We start from the raw sequence: 22,126 nt of genomic DNA on the forward strand, positions 1-22,126 counted from the left end.
CATTGGTGTCTTATTTTCCTAAAGAAAATAGAAAGACCTAGAAAGTAGCATTCTTCTTTCCCTTTTGTCATTATTTTGTACCTTTATTTTTAGATTAAAAAATTGTGTCAGTAGAACTATCAAAATGAAATAGATGAACTGTTAGGCAGTGGGTTCCTATAAATGTGCCCCACAAGTACCTACACATGCATAAGAAATTTCCCTGGCCAGAAAAATCATGAAATTTAGGTTTTAAAAAAATAATCAGCAAATAACAACTATTGGATAGCGTTTGTGTTTGGGCTGTGAATAACCAAGGGAAATGGAGCCCTAACCTTGTAGGTGTTATTTTGATCTTCTATGGCTGGTCCAGAGATATGTACAGCCAGAACAAAAGCTGAGCAGTGTCATCAGGGATCCAGGTTTCTCCTCCCTGCTCTGTCATCTTCAGCACTGACATTTGTTCTTATCATCACAACATGGCTGCCACATATCTAGGCATTTCATCAGGCGGGAAGAAGGGAAAAGGGCTAGAGCCCAAAACTGGGGCTGGCTGAGTCTAACCTTTCTGAAAACTTCTCCTGGAAGACCCTCCCAGCATCTTTCTTTCCTTTTTTCTTTTTTTTTTTTTATGTTTTATTATTTATTTTTGAGAGAGAGCATCCATGTGAGTGGGGGAGGGGCAGAGAGAGAAGGAGACAGAATCTGAGGAAGGCTCCAGGCTCTGAGCTGTTAGCACAGAGCCCGATTTGGGCTCAAATGCATGAACAGTGAGATAATGACCTGAGCCAAAGTTGGACACTTAACTGACTGAACCACCCAGGTATACCAGCCCCCCTACCCCCCTGCATCTTTCACCCACATTTCCTTGGTTAGAAATAGCTAATAGAATCCCTAGCTCCAAGGGATTCTGAGAAGGATCTATTCTAACTTTCCAGATCTCAATTTCAGAGCAGGACAAGGGAAAAGTAGATGATCAATGGCTAATAGGTTGCTCACTTGAGCAAGTTCCATAGGTAGGTTTTAAGTGCTTCATTTCTACTGTTTCTTTCTTTAACTCTCATGTAACTTTCACATAAGAAAGGGTGTGGTTATGATCCTTACTTTACAGAAGAGGAACTCAGGTTCAGAGAGGTTAGGTAGTAAGTTGTAGCATCCTGCACTGGACAGAACCTGGATATGCGATCAGGCAGTCTTTATTCCAGAGCCTGCCCGCTGTACTATACCAGAGTCATCTCAGAAAGATCTCAGAGTAAGCTTCACATTTAACTTCATGGAACGTATGTAGGTTTTACTTATTAACCTGAAAGACCTCTTATACATTTCCTTCTTTATTCTTTGGCTGGCATTTATGATAGATATGATAGATATTTCTCCCAGTCCAGTGACAGTTTGTGTTTCTTTACAGCCATGTCAACATTTCCTCTTTGCTATGTATTTCCTCTTCATGCTGAGGATATATCCAAATAAATGCACGGCCTGAAAACTGAGTTAACTATTAATAGAAGAAACAGGTGTTTTCCATAGCTGGGAAATACTTAGGAATGTACCATCTACTGGTGTGATCATTTAAAGCTTTGTGTTTGGAACATTTTCACTGGTAACATGCACCTGCACCCACATGAGATATGAATTATGATATTTATGACAAATAGTATACTTTGGTAAAGAAAATGAAAAAAAATAAATATTTCACAACACTGCTATTAGATATTTCAAATTTCATTTAATGGTAACTTGCTTTGTAAAATGACTATCTCCCTTCCAAATCTAGAATTTAATATAATGATCCAATCATGAAAATCTTGGTATTAATAAATGTATTTTAGTTCCTTTATAGAAAAGTTTAATTATGTTCTCAAACTGGCAAATTTATGAGTGTGCTTGGATTTATTCTCAATTTTTCCCAATGCATCATTTAGATTAAATAAATCTGTATTAAACAGATTCAGTTCACTTTTTACATTTTTTTTTTTGTTGTTGTTGTTAACTAGTTGAGAAGTCTGAGAGCTTTGTGAGTTCACAGGGTGAGGGCATTGTTCTTGGCTAGGAAGTAGGAGTTGATCTTTTCCTGCAGTTCACTGGGATTTCAAGGTCTTTTTTCTGCTGATACTGGGTCCCATGGAGAAAACACAGATAACAAGTTGTTAGTGAGAGTAAACCATCCTAAAAATACAGCAGAATTGGCCAAATCTATTTGTGCACATCACTCCTGGTTCAGAATTGGGGCACTGTGAGTCGGCATTATAGTAACTGGTGTTCAGCCATCCAACACAGCTTTTGTTAATATATGTGAGTTATCTGTTTCAGTGTAGGCTTTTTTGATATGAAGCACACCCCAAAGGCAGTTATTTTCAGTTGACTACTCCAAAATAACACTGTTATCAGAGGGTGCATTCTACAGAGGACTTAAATGATGTGGTTGCCACCCCCTCCCACCCTAAAAATCAGGAGAAAGAGAAAAATGTTGGCTGTATTTATTCTTTTTTGGTGGGGCTATACATGAAAATGACTAGCTCATCTGTTTGTGTTTGTTGCTTTGGCTGGTCTGTCCTTTGGGCATGCCTACAGTGCTTCAACAATCCGTATATTGGGTAATTAATGCACTTGATTAGAAAACAGTCTTGAAATACACTTTTGGGTTATGTAGTAGCTTCCTTTCCAAAATTTTAATTGTGGTGCTTTCACTTCATGGCTTTAAATTATCTGAATTACTGAGTGTTGTATTATGTACCCTCCCTTCTTCTCTTCCTTAATTTTCAAAAGCAGAGTCCATTTCATTTTGGTTCATGAAAATGTACAGGACTTGCTTCCTGTTGTCTGTATCCAGGTTGTTTTCTAGCCAATAAACTGCTTCTTGCAGTCGTGGTTGAGCTTATTTGTTTTACTGGTATTTAGTCTTGAAGAATCAAAATCTGCAATAATGACATTTCACGTTTCTGAGGATTAATTTTTTCCAGTATTTTTGATCAAATAAAGTTAATTCATTGTGATGGAATATGTGGCTTTTGGTGGACAAAAATAACGAAGAGACTTAAAAGGATCTGTAAGTGTTTTTGTAGAATTTCCACTTGGGAATGTGGTCCTATTGTTTTAGGTTACTGAAAACCATTCTGGTCACTGTGATCATGGAATGTGTGCCCTAAGAAAACACCATGTACAACGAATGATGGGCAAATTGTGCTCTCAAGTCGGTCCTGTTGTTTTAAAGTAATCTTATAAAAGGCATGTGCTTGGTAACATTTGTTGTGTGGCTTTGTATAAACCTTACCTAGGATTGATTGGCTGTTGAGTTTGGGGGGCAGAAGTTCATTTGAGCCGGTCTGAATTGTGCTGGGAAGTTGTTCCTGTAGTCATTTGCCTTGTGTTGGTTCCAGGGAAGCTGCCCGGGAGTGTCGCAGGAAGAAGAAAGAATATGTCAAATGTCTTGAAAATCGTGTGGCTGTGCTTGAAAACCAAAACAAGACTCTCATTGAGGAACTCAAGGCCCTCAAAGATCTTTATTGCCATAAAGCAGAGTAACTGTCTTTGACTTGGACCTTGTTTACTATGAACTCTAATCAAGGCAGGAGATGCAGCAATTCTACTAATTGCCATGTGGACTTGTGGAAGGGACACTTGTGACCCTTAAGAATCCAGTTTGGCTTAGTGTTTGACATTGAATTGGGAACGCTGTTCCAAGATTTGGAATGCAGCCATGATCACATTTAGCAAGCTTACTTCAGCCTGCTTGTCAATAGCATGCAAAAAAGTGTTTTGTTTCCCCCTTTGCTTCTACTTTTTTTCAGGGAAGCTGCTAAAGAATGTCGACGTCGAAAGAAAGAATATGTAAAATGTCTGGAGAGTCGAGTTGCAGTGCTGGAGGTTCAGAACAAGAAGCTCATAGAGGAACTTGAAACTTTGAAAGACATTTGCTCTCCCAAAACAGATTAGTAGAAATATTTAACTATGAACTGATTACAACATGTACAGTTGCTTTTGAAGGCAATACAATATATAGCCAGCAAGAATTACGGCTTTTTTCCTTTGTATCATTCATCATATTCTCTAACCTCTGACATTCCTAAAATGCCTCACTGTACGTAGTTAACTATTAGCTATAACTTCAATTTTTTAAAAAGAGACAGCTGTAAAAAATGTATGTAACAAATTCTTAAAATGCAGTATTTGTAAGACTTGTTCCAATGCCACATATTTGCAGTTCCTAACCTCTGTGTCATGAATAGTGTCCTATGCAATAAAAATTTTTTGCAGGTCTTTAAAAATCATTTTAGGAAAGGATGATCAAGATAATGCATCCAGCAGTACAGTAAAAGCAAACCACAAACAAACAAAAAAATACCTCAGGAAAGAATTGAAAGAAAAAATTGAAAGAATCTAATGATATGCCTATATGAAAATAATAGCCTATAAATGAATTTATGGCATTTGCAGATTTTTATATTACTTGCTTTGTAAAGAAAATATTGTATTGCTGTCCTTGAATGCCATAGTTGAAGAGAGTTTTTAATAGAACCATGTTGGTTACACTTTGTAGTGTGTGGTGCTCATTTAACTATCTGAACCTTTACTACAGTTTTTACTCTATTGTGTAATATAAAAGATCTTGCAGAAAAGTTCTTAGTGTCGGTTTGAATGAATAGCCTAATGAAAGTTATGACAAATTTTTAATATTTGGAACGTGTTAAAAGTTGACGTTAAAAATGTATCTGCATAGCTTCACGTGTGTGGAAGCCTGTTTCTACACTGGGTCATGCTCTTTGCAGATGCCCTTTGCGCCATCTCATCAGTAGGATGGCCCCAGAGCTGTTACACAGAAGAGTGGCTGCTGGAGATTCAGGTTGTGTGATGGAGTAGGCCTTTCTTCAGATATTCTGGAAATCTGTTGACGGCCCCTGGTTGTGAGTTTGAGCTAACAGCCATAGGAGTTTTAAAGTAAAAACCAAAACAACCCAAGATTTTATTTTCCCTTTCAAAACATCTTGAAATCTACACCAGATCAAAGATTTTTTTGTCAGCACATTCAGATGAAGTTCACTACCAGTGTTATTACTGGTATTTACATTTTGTTCTGTTTTTATAATAAAAACCTTCAAGGTATAAGCCCGAAGCCCTACTGGTAAGATGCTCTGTCATCTCTCATTCACTCCTGAGACATTTGTTGAGTGCCTACCATGTGCTAGACTCTGCTCTATGTTCTCTCATAACTTCTGATTTGTTCAGGATGTCCCCCCCCCCACCCCCTACTTTCAATAGTGGAACCTGGTCAGTATGTCAGGGAGGTACAGAAACAGGAGGTCATTTGTATCGCGTCTAACTGCTGTACCCCCAGCCCCCACCAGCCATAATTCTTTCCCTTATCTGTAACTCCCAGAAGGTAGGGCCTGCCATTTGGGCCTTTCTTTAGAAAGACTTACCTACCTTCAGAATCTGAGCTCCGAATCTCTTTTATCTCAATTTTTGTCTTTTCTTCTACAGAGAAGTAAGATGAGGAAAGAAGACAAGGAAGAAAAGAGGAAAGGAAAATCCCAAGTTTCAGGTGAAGGAAAATGGGGCTTCATATTCAGTCAGTCGCTGTAAATCAAATGTGTGCTCAGTGTGGAGCTGAGAGGGAGACACAAGGATCAGCAGACAAGATGTAAAAAAGTTAGAGGCAGTGAATGCCATATGTTAGAATTACAGGCAGATGTAGGCAAGGATTAAATAAGAAACTATCGTGGAGGAGGCAGATTTTGAACTGGGTCTGAAGTACGTGATAGTGTGGGGGAGGAGGGTATTCGGGATGGGGCATGCAGCACATGCGCTATACTCCAAGGAGCTTGAATTTAGAACGTTATTCCTCGCACAAGAGTTCAGTTTCCAAGAGAGGGAAAGCCTGTGCGTGTGTTCCTGTGTGGTCTCTGCTCTATAAAATAGCTTGTTATTTCAGAGGAAGGAGATTGCATCTGATTACTTGGGGCCACAAAAAGCAGTGTCTCCTCATTCCCCAGTGGTTTAAACTAGGAGGAGATATTATGCCCTCCCCAAACAAGAAGTGCAGAGGTAGGAAATCCCATGCTTGTTTAATTTAGTGACTTAACAATGGCCTCACGACCAGATCATTGCTCCCTGTTTTGGCTGGTTCCCCCAATCTCGATATTGCTGCTACAGATGCAGACACCGGAGAGGGGACAAGTGGCACACCCCATTCTTCTGTCCTGTTTTAAGAGCAAGGAAGACTTGCACACCAGACCTTCAGCAGCAGATTCCCTCGAGTGTTACCAGCTAGATTTTCACCAGAACCTCCCTCCATAACCAATCGCTGGCAAGAGGAGTGGATTACTAGTGAAGATTCTACCCTTGGGGCTGAGAGGGTTTCAGGCTTCTATGAAGCATATGGCCATCAGTGTTGGATCAAACTGGGGCTCTGGGAGAATGGTGTGTGGGCAGCTGACAACGTAAGGAAGACGCTTGAGTGCTTCAACTGTCCAGGAAGTTAAGTGGAGGTTGTTAAGAGGGGACTTGGGCCAAGCTCTCAGAGGTGTGTGGGAACTTTTAATTCTTACTTCTCCAGTGTGTCCCTGAAACAAAAACTTGTGCTGCTAAAAATACAGTTTGATAGCTCTCCATTCGGCCTTCAACAGATACTGACTACAACCTCTCGCTAAACAGCGAGCAGAGAATTGGAAGCTGCATGGATATTGTAAACCTTGTAGAACAGTGTTGCGTAGAATCCACAGCTGTCATTGCATTTGTGTCTCTTTTTTTTTTTCTCCTCTAATTTTCAGAATCTGGACTTATGCGTGTAGAAATTACCGATCGTGAATCGTGGGATTACGCCTCCTTTTCAGATTTAACTAGGTAGTTCTCGATGTTAAATCATTTGAAGCGAGAAAATAAAGGAAATGAATTTCTGCCGCACATTTAAATGTGTTTCAGCTCTAGGCTTGCTTGAAGTAGGACCTTTCGCATCAGCAACCACACTTCTAGGTTTTATTATATTCTTCTTAATGTCCAGTATGGTCTGTTTCCTACGTGCTGAAAGTACACTTTGAAAACAAATGAGGACTTGTGAAACCAACACAGTTTTTCTAGTCTAAACCAAAAAGAATGAAGCAATTTGGACACGCTAAGCAGAGTTGCAAGCCAGCCGGCTAGCCATGATGCACTGATTTTCCTGTTTTATAGTATGTACCAAGGTTTTCAGGAACTTAAATGTGGCTCATCTTTTCTAAGGTCGTCCCAAAGACACAGGCCTGATTCTGAACTACTTGAGCATGGTATATTTCAATATTCTATATAAATCCATTTTATCATAGCTACGTTTCATATTTATGCATTTTAGAATTCCAAATGTATTTTAGTGCAAAGCATTTTTAACATGTTTGTTCTTCAAAGATCCATTTTGCCATGGGGTGCTGTGTGATAGCTTACAATGAGATTTAAGATATTTCTTTTCAGGGCCATCTTCTTTACACACCCACACATAATTAATTCCATCAGGGATGGAAAATGATGAGTAAAAGGAGAAAGCTAACCTTGTTATATAACTTTGTTGTACTAGATTGTACTTGCTCAAATAAAGTGCGGCCCTTGTTATTTCCAAGCCAGTCTTAATTTTCAAAAGGATGCCGAGTTTTTTTCAGATTTCTTTATCAGAAAAATATTTGGGAAAAGAGCATCGAAAAGCTGAGCCAGCATGGGTTATTTGGAGTACACACACGCGCGCGCACACACACATGCGCACACACACACTTCATTCACTCTCTGTTCTTTCTTTTAATTCAGGTCTTTGCCTTCCCTGGGCAGCAGAATAGAACTGGACATAAAGCCCTGCTCTAAATCTACAGTAGGTATTCCTTTGATTCCTCTGTGCAGAAACCAGTCTAAACCTGAAATAATTCTGAACCAGAAAGATTTTCCTTCTCTTTGTCCCACCTCCCATGGGGTCTGCCCATCACCTCCCAGTTGTGGGGGTGCATGGGCAGGGTAGCAACCACGGGCACTCAGATACTCTGAAGGGCACGTGAGGCTGGACGTTCAGCTTCCCATCTCTCATGAGGGGAAGGCATATGCTCTTCTAAGTTACAAATTGACTTTTTACTTTTCAAAAATTAGCACGTTAAAGAACATTTTTTAATGTAGGTAGCACATATTTGAGGTTCAAATTTCAAGAGCTACAATGGCATATGGTGAAAAGTCAGTCTCCTGTCCCTGATTTGATGCCACCTCCTGGGAGGGCAACCACTATTACCAGTTTCTTTTTTGTGAAAGAGATACCTTTAATTCATCGATCATGCCACCTGCTTCCTTAAATTATTATCCCATCGTCAGAGCTGTGTGATCTGGAGTTTCTGGAAAGAGATATAGAGAGTCAGCACGTTCATTCATTCCTTCAAGTCAACAAGTGAGGCTGCATTAGTAAGAGTAAGCCCAGAAGAAGAGAGGACCAGGGGCTGTGACAACCATGTGACTTCATGGACTTTTTTTTTTTTTTTTGGACTTTCTTCAGTCATGTGCTGAGTTCTATGGATGCTATAACCATGCGGCTGTCATCAAAAATAATTGCTGCCATTTACAGAGTGCTTACTCTGTGCCAGGCACCAAACAATGTGCCATATAGGGCTTATCACAGTTAATTCTCATAACCCAACAAGTGTTGGTGCTTTTATTGTCATCCCCAGTTGGCAGATGAAGAAACAGGCTTGAAGACAAGGACAAGTAACTTGCCTAAGGTTCCATAGCTGTCAGAGCTCAAGATCAAGAGCAGAACCAGGCAAGGGGAGGGGCACCTGCATAGCTCAGTCAGTTGAGTGTCAGACTTTGGCTCAGGCCATGATCTTGCAGTTCATGAGTTCAAGCCCTGTGCAAGCTTTGTGCTGACAACTCTGAGCCTGGAGCCTGCTTCAAATTCTTTGTCTCCCTCTCTCTCTCCATCTCCCCCCCTCGCACTCTGTCTCTGTTTCTCTCTCTCTCAAAAATAAATAAACATTAAAAAAAAAAAGAAATAAAAAAATGAAAGAACCAGGCAAGGGACACAATGCCTCTGCCTCAGGGCTCTGACCTAGCCTGGATCAAATGTAGGAGAGGGACCATAAGAAGTGCATGCTGGCCAAGCAGGTGATGGCTGCTGTGGTGATAGTTCTGTGGTTCCAAGTGGTTAGATCTAGAAATCTCCAAACTTTTTATTTCCTAATGAGCGAAAGCATTTATTAGTTTCTCTGGTTTCTAAAATCCCTGATTTTGATCAGAAGAAAATGACTCTGTAGTTTAACTGGCTATTGGCACATCACATCAACAGTTGTACTCATTGAAGTCAAATCATCAAGGTGAAAGAAATCCCGAAAGTGTACAGTTGACCCTTAAACAATATGGTTTGAAGTTCATGGGTCCACTTGTACATGATTATTTTATGGTACAAAACTGTAAATGTGTTTTATGATCTTCTTAACATTTTCTTCCTCTAGCTTAGTTTATTGTAAGAATACAGTACACAATATATAAAATGTGTTAATTGACTGTTATCATTAAGTCTTCTGGTCAATAGTAGGCTATTAAAGTTTTGCGGGGGGGTCAAAAGGGTTGGATTTTTACAGTAGGGAAGGGGATGTCAGCACCCCAACCCCTGCATTGTTCAAGGATCAACTATAGTTTACTCCTTTAATTTTATAGACAAGAAAGCCAAATTTCAGGTTAATTTACTTAACTACTGATAGCTCTTGGCCATGGAGAGACCAGAATACTCAGACCTTTTAACTAGTATAGTAATCTATATTACCATGATGCCTTGATTTTTTTCTTTTCTTTTTTTTTTTTTTTTTTTTTTTTTTTGCCCCTGTGGTCTGATGAGAGGGAAGCTCATGAAGGAATGCCTTGTCACTCACTGTAGGAAAGTCCCGCTGGTCTCTGGGAAACAGTGGGAGGATGCAGGGACCCTGTCAGGTCTGTCGTGGTCTACTACTTTATGAGGACGTTTGACATACGGTGTAAGGGTCTCTAGAACAAATAGCTCTCAACAAGCCTTAACACCAAACAAGTGTTTGATGAGCTCTGGAAAGCACGGACTTATGGCAGACCAGTGTCAGGGTTTGACTTAGGAATAAACTTTAAAATTCTTACGTTTTAGGGGTGCCTGGGTGGCTCAGTCAGTTGGGTATCTGATTTCAGCTCAGGTCATGATCTCACAGTTTATAGGTTTGAGCCACGCATAGGCTCTGTGCTGACAGCGGAGCCTGAAGCCTGCTTCAGATTCTGTGTCTCTCTCTATCTCTCTGCCTGTCCCCTACTCATGCTCTGTCTCTCTCTCTCTCAAAGATTAACATTAAAAAAATGTAAAATTCCTACCTTTTAAACACAGTAACTATTGATACACTTTTGAGGAAGTAAGTAGCCTAATAGGGAAGCTATTAAAAATCAGCTTTTTAGATAAAGGATAACATGACTGTACCTATATGTTTATTGTTTGGCATTCCATATATCTAGAATTTTTATTTAGTAGGTATGAGCATTTCTATTTTTACCCAGTTGCACTCCTGTTTCTGAAGCACATTAAATTTTGGAGAACACACTCTGGGGTCAGGCCTCACCCAGTTTTCCCCTAAGTCATGGATGGTTGCACCCATCCAATATTTACTGAGCATACAAGACTATTTAGTGTTATAGCCACAGCCCAACATGATGCATGTGCTATTTCTGTAACTCCTTATTCTGTTTTAACCATTCTTAGTCTATGAAGGCTTAAAAACTGATGGGTAAATAAGTGATTTTAAAATGAATCATTTTGTAGCAAAATTGCTGATTTTGTTTGAATTGCTTATAATTAGTGATTTTAGGTGGTTAGAACATAATGGAAAATAAGACCAATGTTAAAGAGTCTTGCCCCCCATACTATGTGTGGGTGTCACTCAGTTGTGGCCATGGATAGCATTTTAATTCTTATCTTAACCTGTTATCAGACTGTGGGGTTCCAAAGGATCGGGGGGCATGATCATATCACTAGAAATTATTGACAATACTGGGAAAGTACATCTTTCATTCACTGTGGGAGAGCAGTGATATTTTCAAGCTTAAAAAATGTAGTATATCTTGTTGCTTAGTAGATGTCAAGATCAGCATTTGTTTTGTTATCTTAGCTTGAAAGTTCAAAAAAATGTGATTGCAGATTAAGGCACTGATGATATTTGGCAATTGCTTAGAAGTTAGATTAGTGACAGAGTAGTGCTATGCCTTTGAACAACTGAAATTCAGGGACTTTTGATGTGATATATGAAATTAGGAATAATAGCAGAATGTTAGAAATTCCAGATTTTGTAACATTAATCCATTTCTTTTTTTTTTTTTTTTTTTTTTTAAATTTTTTTTTTTTTCAACGTTTATTTATTTTTGGGACAGAGAGAGACAGAGCATGAACGGGGGAGGGGCAGAGAGAGAGGGAGACACAGAATCGGAAACAGGCTCCAGGCTCTGAGCCATCAGCCCAGAGCCCGACGCGGGGCTCGAACTCACGGACCGCGAGATCATGACCTGGCTGAAGTCGGACGCTTAACCGACTGCGCCACCCAGGCGCCCCACATTAATCCATTTCAATATGAATTTTTAAAAAAATAAATACACAGATTTTTTTTTTCACATACAAAAATGTTTTAAAATACACAGGCATGTATGCTACTTTGATCAGCCAGAATTCTTACTATCCTTTTCCTTACTTAGCTCATAGTGTTAAAAATAAAAACACATTTGCTGCCACTAAGATTGCAGCTTTTAGACAATGCAAAAAATATACATATTTTTTCAGGCATAGTATAGGTCTGTATTATTTGCATGGTTTCATTTATCCTTTTATTGAGATGTCTGAATTGATACTACCCAGCTGGATTTTGTTGGGAATTTAGACCCTGAAGGGCAGAACACAAATCTCTTTTATCAAGGGTACATAACATGCCTGACCCATTAATCTTTCAAGTCAAGAGACATGACTTACGTCATTAAATGCCTGGTTGCTCTTGCTCCAGAAATACTTATAGGATCATGCAGTTTGGGGGAGGGCAGGGGAAGTTGGCAGACCAGTGCTTAGTAACTGGAGCTCCCAGCATAATGGTAGAGAGTGAAAAAGACTGGGTTGCCGTGGATTGCAGAACAGCTAGGGGCCCCTTCCACTGCTGGCATAGACTTCATTCACCAAAGCACATTAGGATTCCATGTGTAATTTTTCAGTCATAAGGCATTTTCACCTTAACTAATTACTTGAATATTTCTTGCAGAGCATTTAGCATCCCAAGCATCGTCTCATGACTTACTTCACGGTTCTTGAATCAGACAGTGGTTATCTGTGTTTTTCAAATCTGCCCTGGATAGAAAGAACTACAGAAACAACAACAAAAAAAATCCCCAATGTTACAGATCATATAAATTGCAGAATGAATAACGGATGTGATTTTGTTTAAAAAACGCTTATTTTTGAGAGAGAGGAAAGAGAGAGAGACAGAGAGAGACAGGGCATGAGCAGGGGAGGGGCAGAGAGAGAGGGAGACAAAGAATCCGAAACAGGCTCCAGGCTCCAAGCTGTCAGCACAGATCCTGATGCAGGGTTCTAACCCACAAACTGTGAGATCATGACCTGAGTCAAAGTTGGATACCCAACTGACTGAGCCAGCCAGGTGCCCTGGACATGTGTTTGAATCTAGGGTCTATGGCTGAGAGCTCACCAGACCTGGTTCTAGTCCTAACTGTTCAATTAACCACCTTTGTCACTTTGGGCAGATCAGTTAACATGTCACTTAACCTCTGTCTTCTCTACTTTGACCTTGACATTTGGTGATACTGTGAAGGAAACAGTTGACCCTCAAATTTCTGAGAAAAGTTAATGTAAGTATCATCTCATCAGATCCTTTTTTTCTTATCTCTGTGAGCAGTTTCTGGATTCCTGGTATTCAAATCATTAATCCAAGAAATTGTCATTCACGTTGCTTTTAGTATTAACCAGAATTCAAAAGCAAAAAGCCCTTAGATTGAAACTGACCTCATGATGAAGGCAGGGCATCTATTTTGATTTGGGAAACCTAGGTTAATATTTTGACACTTGAAAACTTTATTTGGACAAACCTTAGAAATAAGGTAAACTTTACTTGTAAATCTGCTTAAAATGTGAGAGAAAAATTTCCAGCTCACAAGTTTCCTCCGCCCTTAATCATAACAGGGCTGCACTGAGCAAAAGGAAGTCTTACCCCAGAAATAGTTGTGGTTTTCAATGTGTATTAGGTTTACCTTCCTATAATCCAATGTATTTTATGTTTTCAGAAGATCTATGGAAGTAATGAGAGAGACTGTACTCCTTTTAAAAGATTTCTTCATATTACCTAGTTACTTGAAAAGTTCACTGGTTAATGTTTGTCTAACTTAAAGGGAATTAGACCATTTTAAAAATTCCCCTTTAAAATGTACAATGTAAGATAAAATAGTTGTAAAAAAATCAAAGTTTATATGTTTACTACAATGTATAAGTAGTCCAAAACTAGTTTTAATGATTTTGTTATTTTCAGTAAGAATGAATAGCTTATTCAAAACTATTGTGGCTTGGTTAGTTTTATTTATTGTATATACCATGAATAAAATGATTTGATAGCTTCAATCATTGTAGATCTGTATAAGACAACATTTGAAAATGTTTCCTGGGGCGCATGGGTAACTCAGTTGGTTAAGTGTCTGACTTTGCTCGGGTCATAATCTTGTAGTTTGTGAGTTTGACCCCTACGTCAGGCTCTGTGCTGACAGCTCAGAGCCTGGAACCTGCTTCAGATTCTGTGTCTCCCTCTCTCTCTGCCCTCCCTTGCTTGCACTCTGTCTCTCTCTCAAAAATAAATAAGCATTAAAAAAACTTAAGAAAATGTTTCCTTATTCCTGATGCCTAACTCTTTGATAACTTCAAGCACCTGAGAGCCAGAACAAAGGCATTTCTGTAGTGAAAGACAGCTATATCTAGCAGTTGCTGGCTTCTTCTTAGAAAATTAGGTTTATGGAAAAATCCTTCATGGCTGACTTTGCTGACATTCTGTGGTCATAGGAAGCATTGCAACTAATTTGTTGCATGTAACTTTCTTGAGGTATAATTTACATGCCATAAAACTCACCTGTTTTAAGTATACAATTCAATGATTTTGCGCAAATTTGCTAAATTGTGTAATCAACACCACTATCCAGATTTGGAACACTTTCACACTCCAATAAGAGTGTTTCACATTCCAATAGTCAACTAATTTGGTTTTATTTTGTTTGCTGTGATACAGAAACGGTTAAGTAGTTTTTGTAATTTGAAGTGCCTGGAAATTTCAAAATAACTAGAAATTTCTATTCCTGAAGTTTTTGTTTTTTTGTATTTCTTCAGATGGCTTTGAGCCACACTTAGAAAAAAAATCAGAATTATTACATCTTTGGTTGAGTACATTTCACACAATCAGGTGAAGACTACACTCAGAAATTAAAAGATCCATTGTTATTAAGCCTATTAAGGGATTAAACATGTATTTTTAAAGTATTATGATTTTACTGATATCGTATTTGCCACTCAAGGATTTGTTTATAATTGAAGGCTTATCCAAATCAAAGGACCTTACACCCTGTACGAGCTGTTAGGGATCAGAGGCATAAACACTGCCTCTGTTTTTGCAAAGCTTATTTGTCATTTCTGTTGATCTGGTCCTGAGATCAACAGATCAGGTTTATCAGGTTTATCAATAGAACATTAAACTAAAAATCCATCAACCTTTGCTCCCTCACCTCCTCACCCCTCGATGGACTCTGAAGTACCTCAACACATTGTAAGGTTAAAAAAAAGGGAGAAGAAATGGAATAGATATTGGGACTTAAGGCAAAATTTTCACTGATGAAATTATATATTTTTATAGAGGTGTCTTGACCCTATTTGAATAATTGTGAATCCTGGCGCTTCTTATTTTTGATCTTGATACTTTAGAATAACAGGAAAGAATATAATGTAGTATATGGTTGTCTTGGGTTTCATGATCAAGACTGGAATTGTTGATTGTACATATCAAGCTCTTCATCCTATTCTGTACATTCCATTCTCCACTAGAAATTTTGTGTGCGTTAATAGTAGGAATACCATGTAAATTTGAGACTCAGAACTGGCACTGACTCCTCTATGCCTAGAGAGGTTCACCAACAAAGACACTGTGTGTCTTTGGGCTTTGTGTCTTATTGGTGGATACAAAGAGAATCACCATGTTCCAGTTACAATACTGACAGGTCATTGTGTGCGTTTCAAGACGTATCTATAGGTGGCCTGATTAACGATATGTGGATAGTTTATGTACTTCTGATGTCCTGAAAAGGGTGTAGAATGGGCAGCACAGGTCTTTGTGCACCTGGAAACCCCTCTAGGTTACCAGGATGGTTTCCTGGGCAGTGAGAGGAATCCATTTCCAGTTGCTCTGCCCTAGATCCTCCAAAAGGAAAACGTGTGTGTGTGTGTGTGTGTGTGTGTGTAACTCTGTGGTAGTAGTATCCATGTATACATTCAGGGCAAATAGAGACAGCATGATAGTTGCAGAAACAAGGGAATGCAGCTGATGTCTTGCTCACGTTTTGGAGTTCTTCCTGTTATCTCTGACAGTGGGTACAGCTGGAAATAAACTAGAATCTAGTCAGAAGTTTCTCATCATGGTGGCTGTCAAACCAACCTGCCTTGGTGCCAGAGATTGGGAAAGAATTACAGACCAATTTAGGTTTTTAATATGGAAGCCAAAATCTTGAATAAACTATTTGCAAATATAGTTTAACAGTACTTTTAAAGAATAATAGAGACCGGCTAAGTGGAGTTCATCTCAGGAATGTAAAAATGATTCAGTATTAATAAATCTATGAATATAGTTCACATATTTATTAAAAAGGAAAAAATATCTCTATAGATGCCAAAAATTTTTACTACTTTCAGCACCCGTTTCTGATTTAAAAAATCTATAGTAGAAAGGTTTGTATGATTTTAAATACATGTGTGTCAAAGCACCAGTTAACATCATATTTGATGCTGAGGACAACAGATCAATAAAGGAAAACAAACAGATGAAACTGACCACTCTGATTTTTCCTTTGACCCCTCTTTCCTCATAAAATCTTATCTTATTTTCATTTTGTCTTCTATTTTCCCCAATCTCCATTTATTGCTATAATCACCACTGGTTGATTTCCACTGCTCTGCCTTCTTCTCTAGCAAAGAGCAACCAAGATGGTGAGTGGAAAGCAGCATCTTCTGTTCTTGAGGAAAACTTAGCCCTGGGCTCCTATGTATCTTTTTGACTTGTCTCTCTTTTGTTGGGAGTATTAAGGTGATTTTTATGGGATTTCCCCCCCACTCACCTACCTTCCTCTTATACTGCTCCTGGGGGTGGGAACTGGGATGAATTAGAAGCATCTAGAACCCTGCTCAGTCAAGAAGATAGTGGGAATCTGCTGTTTTTCTCTCTTGTTGATGAGTTTTTAAAGATTATGATATAAGTGTGACACCCCCCCCACACACACACCTTTTTTATTGCTACAGCATCATTTTGCTTTTAATCTCCCCATTTTTGTAATCATTAATTTGGGGGGAGATATTATCTTTTCTGAACTCTCTCTCCATTTTACACTCAAGGTCCAGAGTGGACATATAATTTAAAAAGAGAAATTGGCAACTTTCATGGGAAAGTGAAGGATCTGTGGCAATCATGTTTGGATTAAGACCATATTCTATTTTATCTATAAAAGGGGAACCCCTGGAGCCTGCAGTATCAGGTTGGGTATGATCCTGGCTATTAGCAAGTGGGGAAACTCATCTGAGGTGAGAAGATACCAGAAACCAGGTATGTTACTGTGGAATGCAGGCCAGGAACTAGATAGGGACTTTTTTTGTCCATCTTTGGAACTTGCCACAAAATGTTGCAGCAATGGGAGCCTCAGAGGCAGAGAGCAAGAGAGATTTAAGAAAGAATTTATGGACTCACACCTTCAGTAGTGGATTGGGTGGATTTAGTGCTGTCAACCCACTGGTTCCTGTGGCAGAATGCTTGGAAACATTCAGAGGGAGACTCGGCAGTAAAGTGTGTTGTCAGGAATCATATGTCAGATTTCTAAACACACACTGACAGGAGAAAAGACCTCTGCATATGTACTAAACCAGAAAGACTTGTGCCACAAGCACAGGGCAGATGTGGAGCTACTGGAAGCAGTCTGTGAAATTGGGCTCTATTGGACCAAGTTACCAGGAAAGCAGAGCACTACTGAGGAAACAGAGGCCCTGATTCTATCTGGTAAGGAAGCTAAGTTCAAGAGGAAGAGAGGGAAGAAACCACATCGAGAGTCTTCTGGGACCAATAGAGTGGTCAGATGTGAACAGTGGAGTGGAAGCAAGCATAACTCAGGATGCTAAATTCTTGACCACAAAGTTCTGGGAGACAGAGATAGACATGTCTCACTGCTGAGCCAAAGTGCCCTTGGAGCAAGCCCAAGGCCATGATCAAGACTATGTATGCCCTACTTTCTCTCCAGTGTGGGGCCTTAAGTCATGGTTAGTGTTGTGATGACCAACAGGTATTGCTAGGGCACAGTTGTTGCCTACCATGGCAACAACTTCATGGCTTTGGGGGATTCACTGAGTTTGAAATGTGTATTATTGCACTGGCTGCAAAGAGGATGGACTTTTTTTTTTTAAGTTTATTTACTTAGAGAGAGAGCATGAGCAAGAAAGGAGAAGAGAGAGAGAATCTCAAGCAGGCTCGGCATCATCAGTGTGGAGTCTGATGTGGGGGCTCGACCCCCTGAATTGTGAGATGATGACCTGAGCCTAAATCAAGAGTGGGATGTGTAACCAACTGAGCCACCCAGGTGCCCGAGGATGGGATTTTTATAGGATACTCTCCTTGTGGTAAAATCCCTACTTTAGTCATGCAGACGTCAAGGAGGGCAAAGGTGGCTGAGCCAAAAAAGACCTCTCTGACACCCTAGTCCTCTTTCTCTCTCTCTCTCCTTGCCCTCCTCTCTTGCAAAAGCAAAGACTAGCTGAAGAGTGGGTCAATTAGTGATGTTTGTGTGTGGCGGAGTGCTGGGGATGGAGCATCGCCCTCCACCATTGAGATAATAAATTTGTGTTGTTTTCAGCCACCCAGTTTGTGGTAATTTATTCCAGCAGCCACAGGAAATTCCTACAGATTCCTACTCAATCCTACAAGAGGAAGTGCTCTTAACTATGGAGCCTCAGCCCAGACCTACTGAATCCAAAACTCTAGGGAAACTGTGGATTTAATTTCTTTTTTTTTTTTGAGAGAGTGAGTGAGTGAGTGCAAGCAAGGGAGGTGCACACTATTAGCACGGAGCCTACGTGGGGCTCAATCCCATTAACCATGAGATCATGACCTGAGCCAAAATCAAGAGTCTGAAGCTTAGGGGTGCCTGGATGGTTCAGTCGGTTAAGCGTCCAACTTCAGTTCAGGTCATGATCTCACGGTTCATGGGTCTGAGCCCCGTGTCAGGCTCAGGCTTTGTGCTGACATCTTGGAGCCTGGAGCCTGCTTTGGATTCTGTGTCTCCCTCTCTCTCCACCCCTCCTCCCTCATACTCTGTCTCTGTCTCTGAAAAAAATGAATAAATGTTAAACAAATTTTTTTAATTAAAAAAAAGGAGTCTGAAGCTTACCCAACTGAGCCACCCAGGTGCCCCAAAACTTCAGTTTTAAAAGCTCTCCAGGGCTCAGTGTGGAGCCTGCTTCGGATTCTCTCTCTCCCTCTCTCTGCCCCTCCCCTGCTCACACTCACTCACTCTCAAAATAAATAAGCATTTAAAAAATAAAAGCCCTCCAGAAAATTCTGACACCCAGCTAGAGGTGACAACTGCATCTGTAAAGACTCTTCTTTTCCTCACCTGCCATAACCAGGGTCTCAGGCTTCAGAGGATGTGTTTGGAGGAATGGATTTATGCTGAACCAGGAGCACAATCCCTTTGTGAAGCAGAGAACATAATTTCAAGATACTGTAGGGGAACGGAAATTATTTTTCCTACATTCTCCTAGGTTTTCTGGCTGGGGCCCTATAAACTAGGCTGATAAAAGACAAATCAATGAGAGAAAAGCAAGCAAAAGTTCATTTGCATGTGTACCACCCTTACACCTGGAGTATTCAGAGATGAGTAACTCAAAGTGGTGCTTAGAACTCGGGCTTATGTGGAATCTCAGCAAGGGAACACTAATGTGTTACAGAAGCAATGAGACAAGGGAAAAGAACCTTGAGTCTCTGGCAAGCCAAACTGTGGGAAGGCACATTATGACAAACTAATAGTAAATAAAAGTTTAGTAGAAGTTGTTATGTAGATTCCTCTGGTGCTGTCTCCAGGGTGCTTAAGGTCTACAGTTGTCTCTGGAGATTAATTTTGGTCCTTACTAATAGAGAAGGAAGGGGGACACCTTTGTAAACATATGTCTTGCTTTCAGGCAAATAGGGGGAGGGCAGAGAGCTTTTCTTGTATCTGCTTCTTAGTTGCCTTCAGCTCAAAATAATCCTTATGCAAACGTGGTATATATTGGGGTGCATATTCTGACACCCTACAATACCTAATACCTTAACCATTTCCCATAATCCAGTATGATTCATACATTTCTTTTGAAAGCTAAGAAGACACAGTAAAAATAATTAAAAATCTAAATCTTGACATTTCAAATTCACCTTTTGTCTCAGATGCTATAAATTTTGTTTTGGGCTTAAGACTTAATCTATTTTGGGGCACCTGGGTCGCTCAGTTAGTTAAGCATCCTACTTTGGCTTAGGTCACGATCCCCAGTTCGTGAGTTCTAGCCCCACATTGGTCTCTGTGCTGACAGCTCAGAGCCTGGAGTCTGCTTCAGATTCTGTGTCTCTGTGCCTCTTTCTGCCCCTCCCTGCTCACTGTCTGTCTGTCTGTCTCTCTCTCTCTCAAAAATAAATATTTGAAAAAAAAGATTTAATCTTTTTTAGGAGGAAAAAAATGTCACTGCTTGAAAGGAAAAAATATAACATGTTAATAATAGGTATTAGAAAAAAACAAAACTCCCAAGTAGATGTCTCCATTTTCCCTTCACCTTCCCCTGGATGCAGCACAAGTGAGAATACTCAGTGAGGTGCCACCAGGATTTCAATGGCTATCACAGTTATTTGTCCCTCCACAAGGGATGAGCACAGATGTAATTCTAAAGAAAAATTCAAGTATATGCTCCTGATGAATTGTCACCAAAGGTAAGTGTATTTCTTTCTCTAGTTATTGTGCATAGATTAGTGCCCAACTAGGAGGAAAATGCTTAATGGACTATCTGATTAAAGAACAATTTCATTAAAATAACCACTAGTTTTATGCCAATGCATAGATACAATGTAATGTTACCAATTTACTTTTTAAAAGAGCTCCTGAAGAATATAAGCCAATTACTTTAGTAAAAGCCTTATATTGCACCAGGGAAAGATGAAACATTGGACTTGATTAATCACAACATCTGCTGTATGAATTAATCTACCATGAAGAATTAATGGGACTGTCCTTCAAGAGGAACACCAAGGAGAGAAATGATGAATAACTTGATTTACAAAAACAGGCAGTGGGCAGGATTTGACCTACAGGCTCACTTTGCCAATCCCTACTCTAGAGCTAAGGATGGTATTTACATTTTTAAAAATTTTTTTTTTCAACGTTTATTTATTTTTGGGACAGAGAGAGACAGAGCATGAACGGGGGAGGGGCAGAGAGAGAAGGAGACACAGAATCGGAAACAGGCTCCAGGCTCCGAGCCATCAGCCCAGAGCCTGACGCGGGGCTCGAACTCACAGACCGCAAGATCGTGACCTGGCTGAAGTCGGACGCTTAACCGACTGCGCCACCCAGGCGCCCCAAGTATTTACATTTTTAAATGATTGGGAAAATTCAAACGAACAATAAATCATACTATGTGAAAATTATTTGAAATTCAAATTTTGAAGTTTATTGGAGCTTGGCGACCCATGCCTGTTCATTGGTGTGTTGCCCATGGCTACTTTTGCCCTACAATGGGAGCGTTGAGTGGTCCTGACAGAGACTGCATGGCCCACAAAGCCTGGAACGGCTACTATCTTGTTCTGGCCGACTATGTGAATTAAATCTCAGCTCCCTACTTAGTACTAGTGTCACCTTGGACAAGTGACTCTAAGCCTTAATTCTTTGCCTATAGATATGCAGGTCAACACTAGGGTCCAAATGGAACCCGGCAAACAGAAATAGTTCCTACGTTCACTGAATCCTCATTTAGTGAGAGGTAAAGATCTCCTGGGGACTTGCACATAGACCGTACTTATTGAATCATTTCCTTTAGTGAAGTTAAAACAAAGATATCTTAGGATCCTTGGAACTTGAAATCAAGTGTCCTGTGATCAGACCTCTGACCTGATTTCTTTTGGGAACTTACAGGGAAACTAAGAATGAAAAAGCAAGAACAAGCCATGGGAAATGAGAAAAACATAGTTTGGAATTGGAAATTCTGATCCTCAGAATCCTCATTTGTTAAATGAGATGTAAAACACTATGCAAATATATACAGTTGCCCAATTAATGTATTTGGAGCATACTTACACTAAAAAATTACTTGGTTTTTTTTATCTGAAATATAAATTTTATTAGGTACACTGTATTTTTATTTGCTAAATCTGTCAACCCTATATATGAACCTTAGTAATTTGTCATAAAAAGGCTAAATATGATCTTTGCTAAAAATATATTCTATCAGTTAATCATTTTCCCCAAAACCTTCCTATGAAAAAATTGTGCTATAGAAAGGGGCAAAGAATGTGTAATTTTAGAACCTACTAAAATTTGCAAACTAACAGCTAGAGGGAGCCAAACTGATAAAGAAACAAATGACACCCCATATCCTGGGCTGATTAGTCTTCCTGCAGATTCAAAACAAGCCCTATGTGTGAATCAGTCACTTTTCTAAAAGGTATACATTTTTTACTTTCTTGAAATAACATAATTAGGACATTCAATGTCTAAAAAAAGGTAACAAACAATAAATGGGTTTCAACAAAAGGATCCCTTGTGCTATACCTTTTCCATTTGCCTGCAGGTGAAGATGGGCTGGAGCAGGGAATAGAGCAGAGACTCGTGTGAAATAACCGAATACCGAATTCTA

General features: G+C 39.6%; 1 protein-coding gene and 1 long non-coding RNA gene across 21 annotated transcripts in view; one reads left to right on the plus strand and one right to left on the minus strand.

Annotated features, from left to right (window-relative positions):
- CREM (cAMP responsive element modulator) overlaps positions 1 to 4,508 on the plus strand; it is a 72,004-nt gene extending 67,496 nt beyond the window's left edge. For 11 of the 20 annotated variants that reach the window (XM_047067269.1, XM_047067270.1, XM_047067263.1 and 8 more), the window contains one exon: positions 3,357 to 3,703. In XM_047067269.1, the coding sequence (XP_046923225.1) occupies positions 3,357 to 3,501 (145 nt within the window). In that variant the 3' untranslated portion in view covers positions 3,502 to 3,703. Of the gene's footprint in view, positions 1 to 3,356; positions 3,704 to 3,767 lie in introns of those variants that run through there. The other 9 variants (XM_047067272.1, XM_047067264.1, XM_047067278.1 and 6 more) reach the window with 1 other exon arrangement.
- LOC124502569 (uncharacterized) lies at positions 1,686 to 8,797 on the minus strand. The gene is made up of 3 exons (XR_006959935.1): positions 8,239 to 8,797; positions 3,251 to 3,361; positions 1,686 to 2,091 (listed from the first exon to the last, which is right to left on the minus strand). It is a non-coding gene; the product is annotated as an uncharacterized LOC124502569 (long non-coding RNA).
- Between the last annotated feature and the right edge of the window lie 13,329 nt (positions 8,798 to 22,126).

The sequence above is a fragment of the Lynx rufus genome, unplaced genomic scaffold, assembly GCF_022079265.1.
Source record: "Lynx rufus isolate CCGP_SWC_20201006 ecotype Redwood Valley unplaced genomic scaffold, mLynRuf1.p SCAF_7, whole genome shotgun sequence".
Taxonomy (NCBI): Eukaryota; Metazoa; Chordata; class Mammalia; order Carnivora; family Felidae; genus Lynx; species Lynx rufus.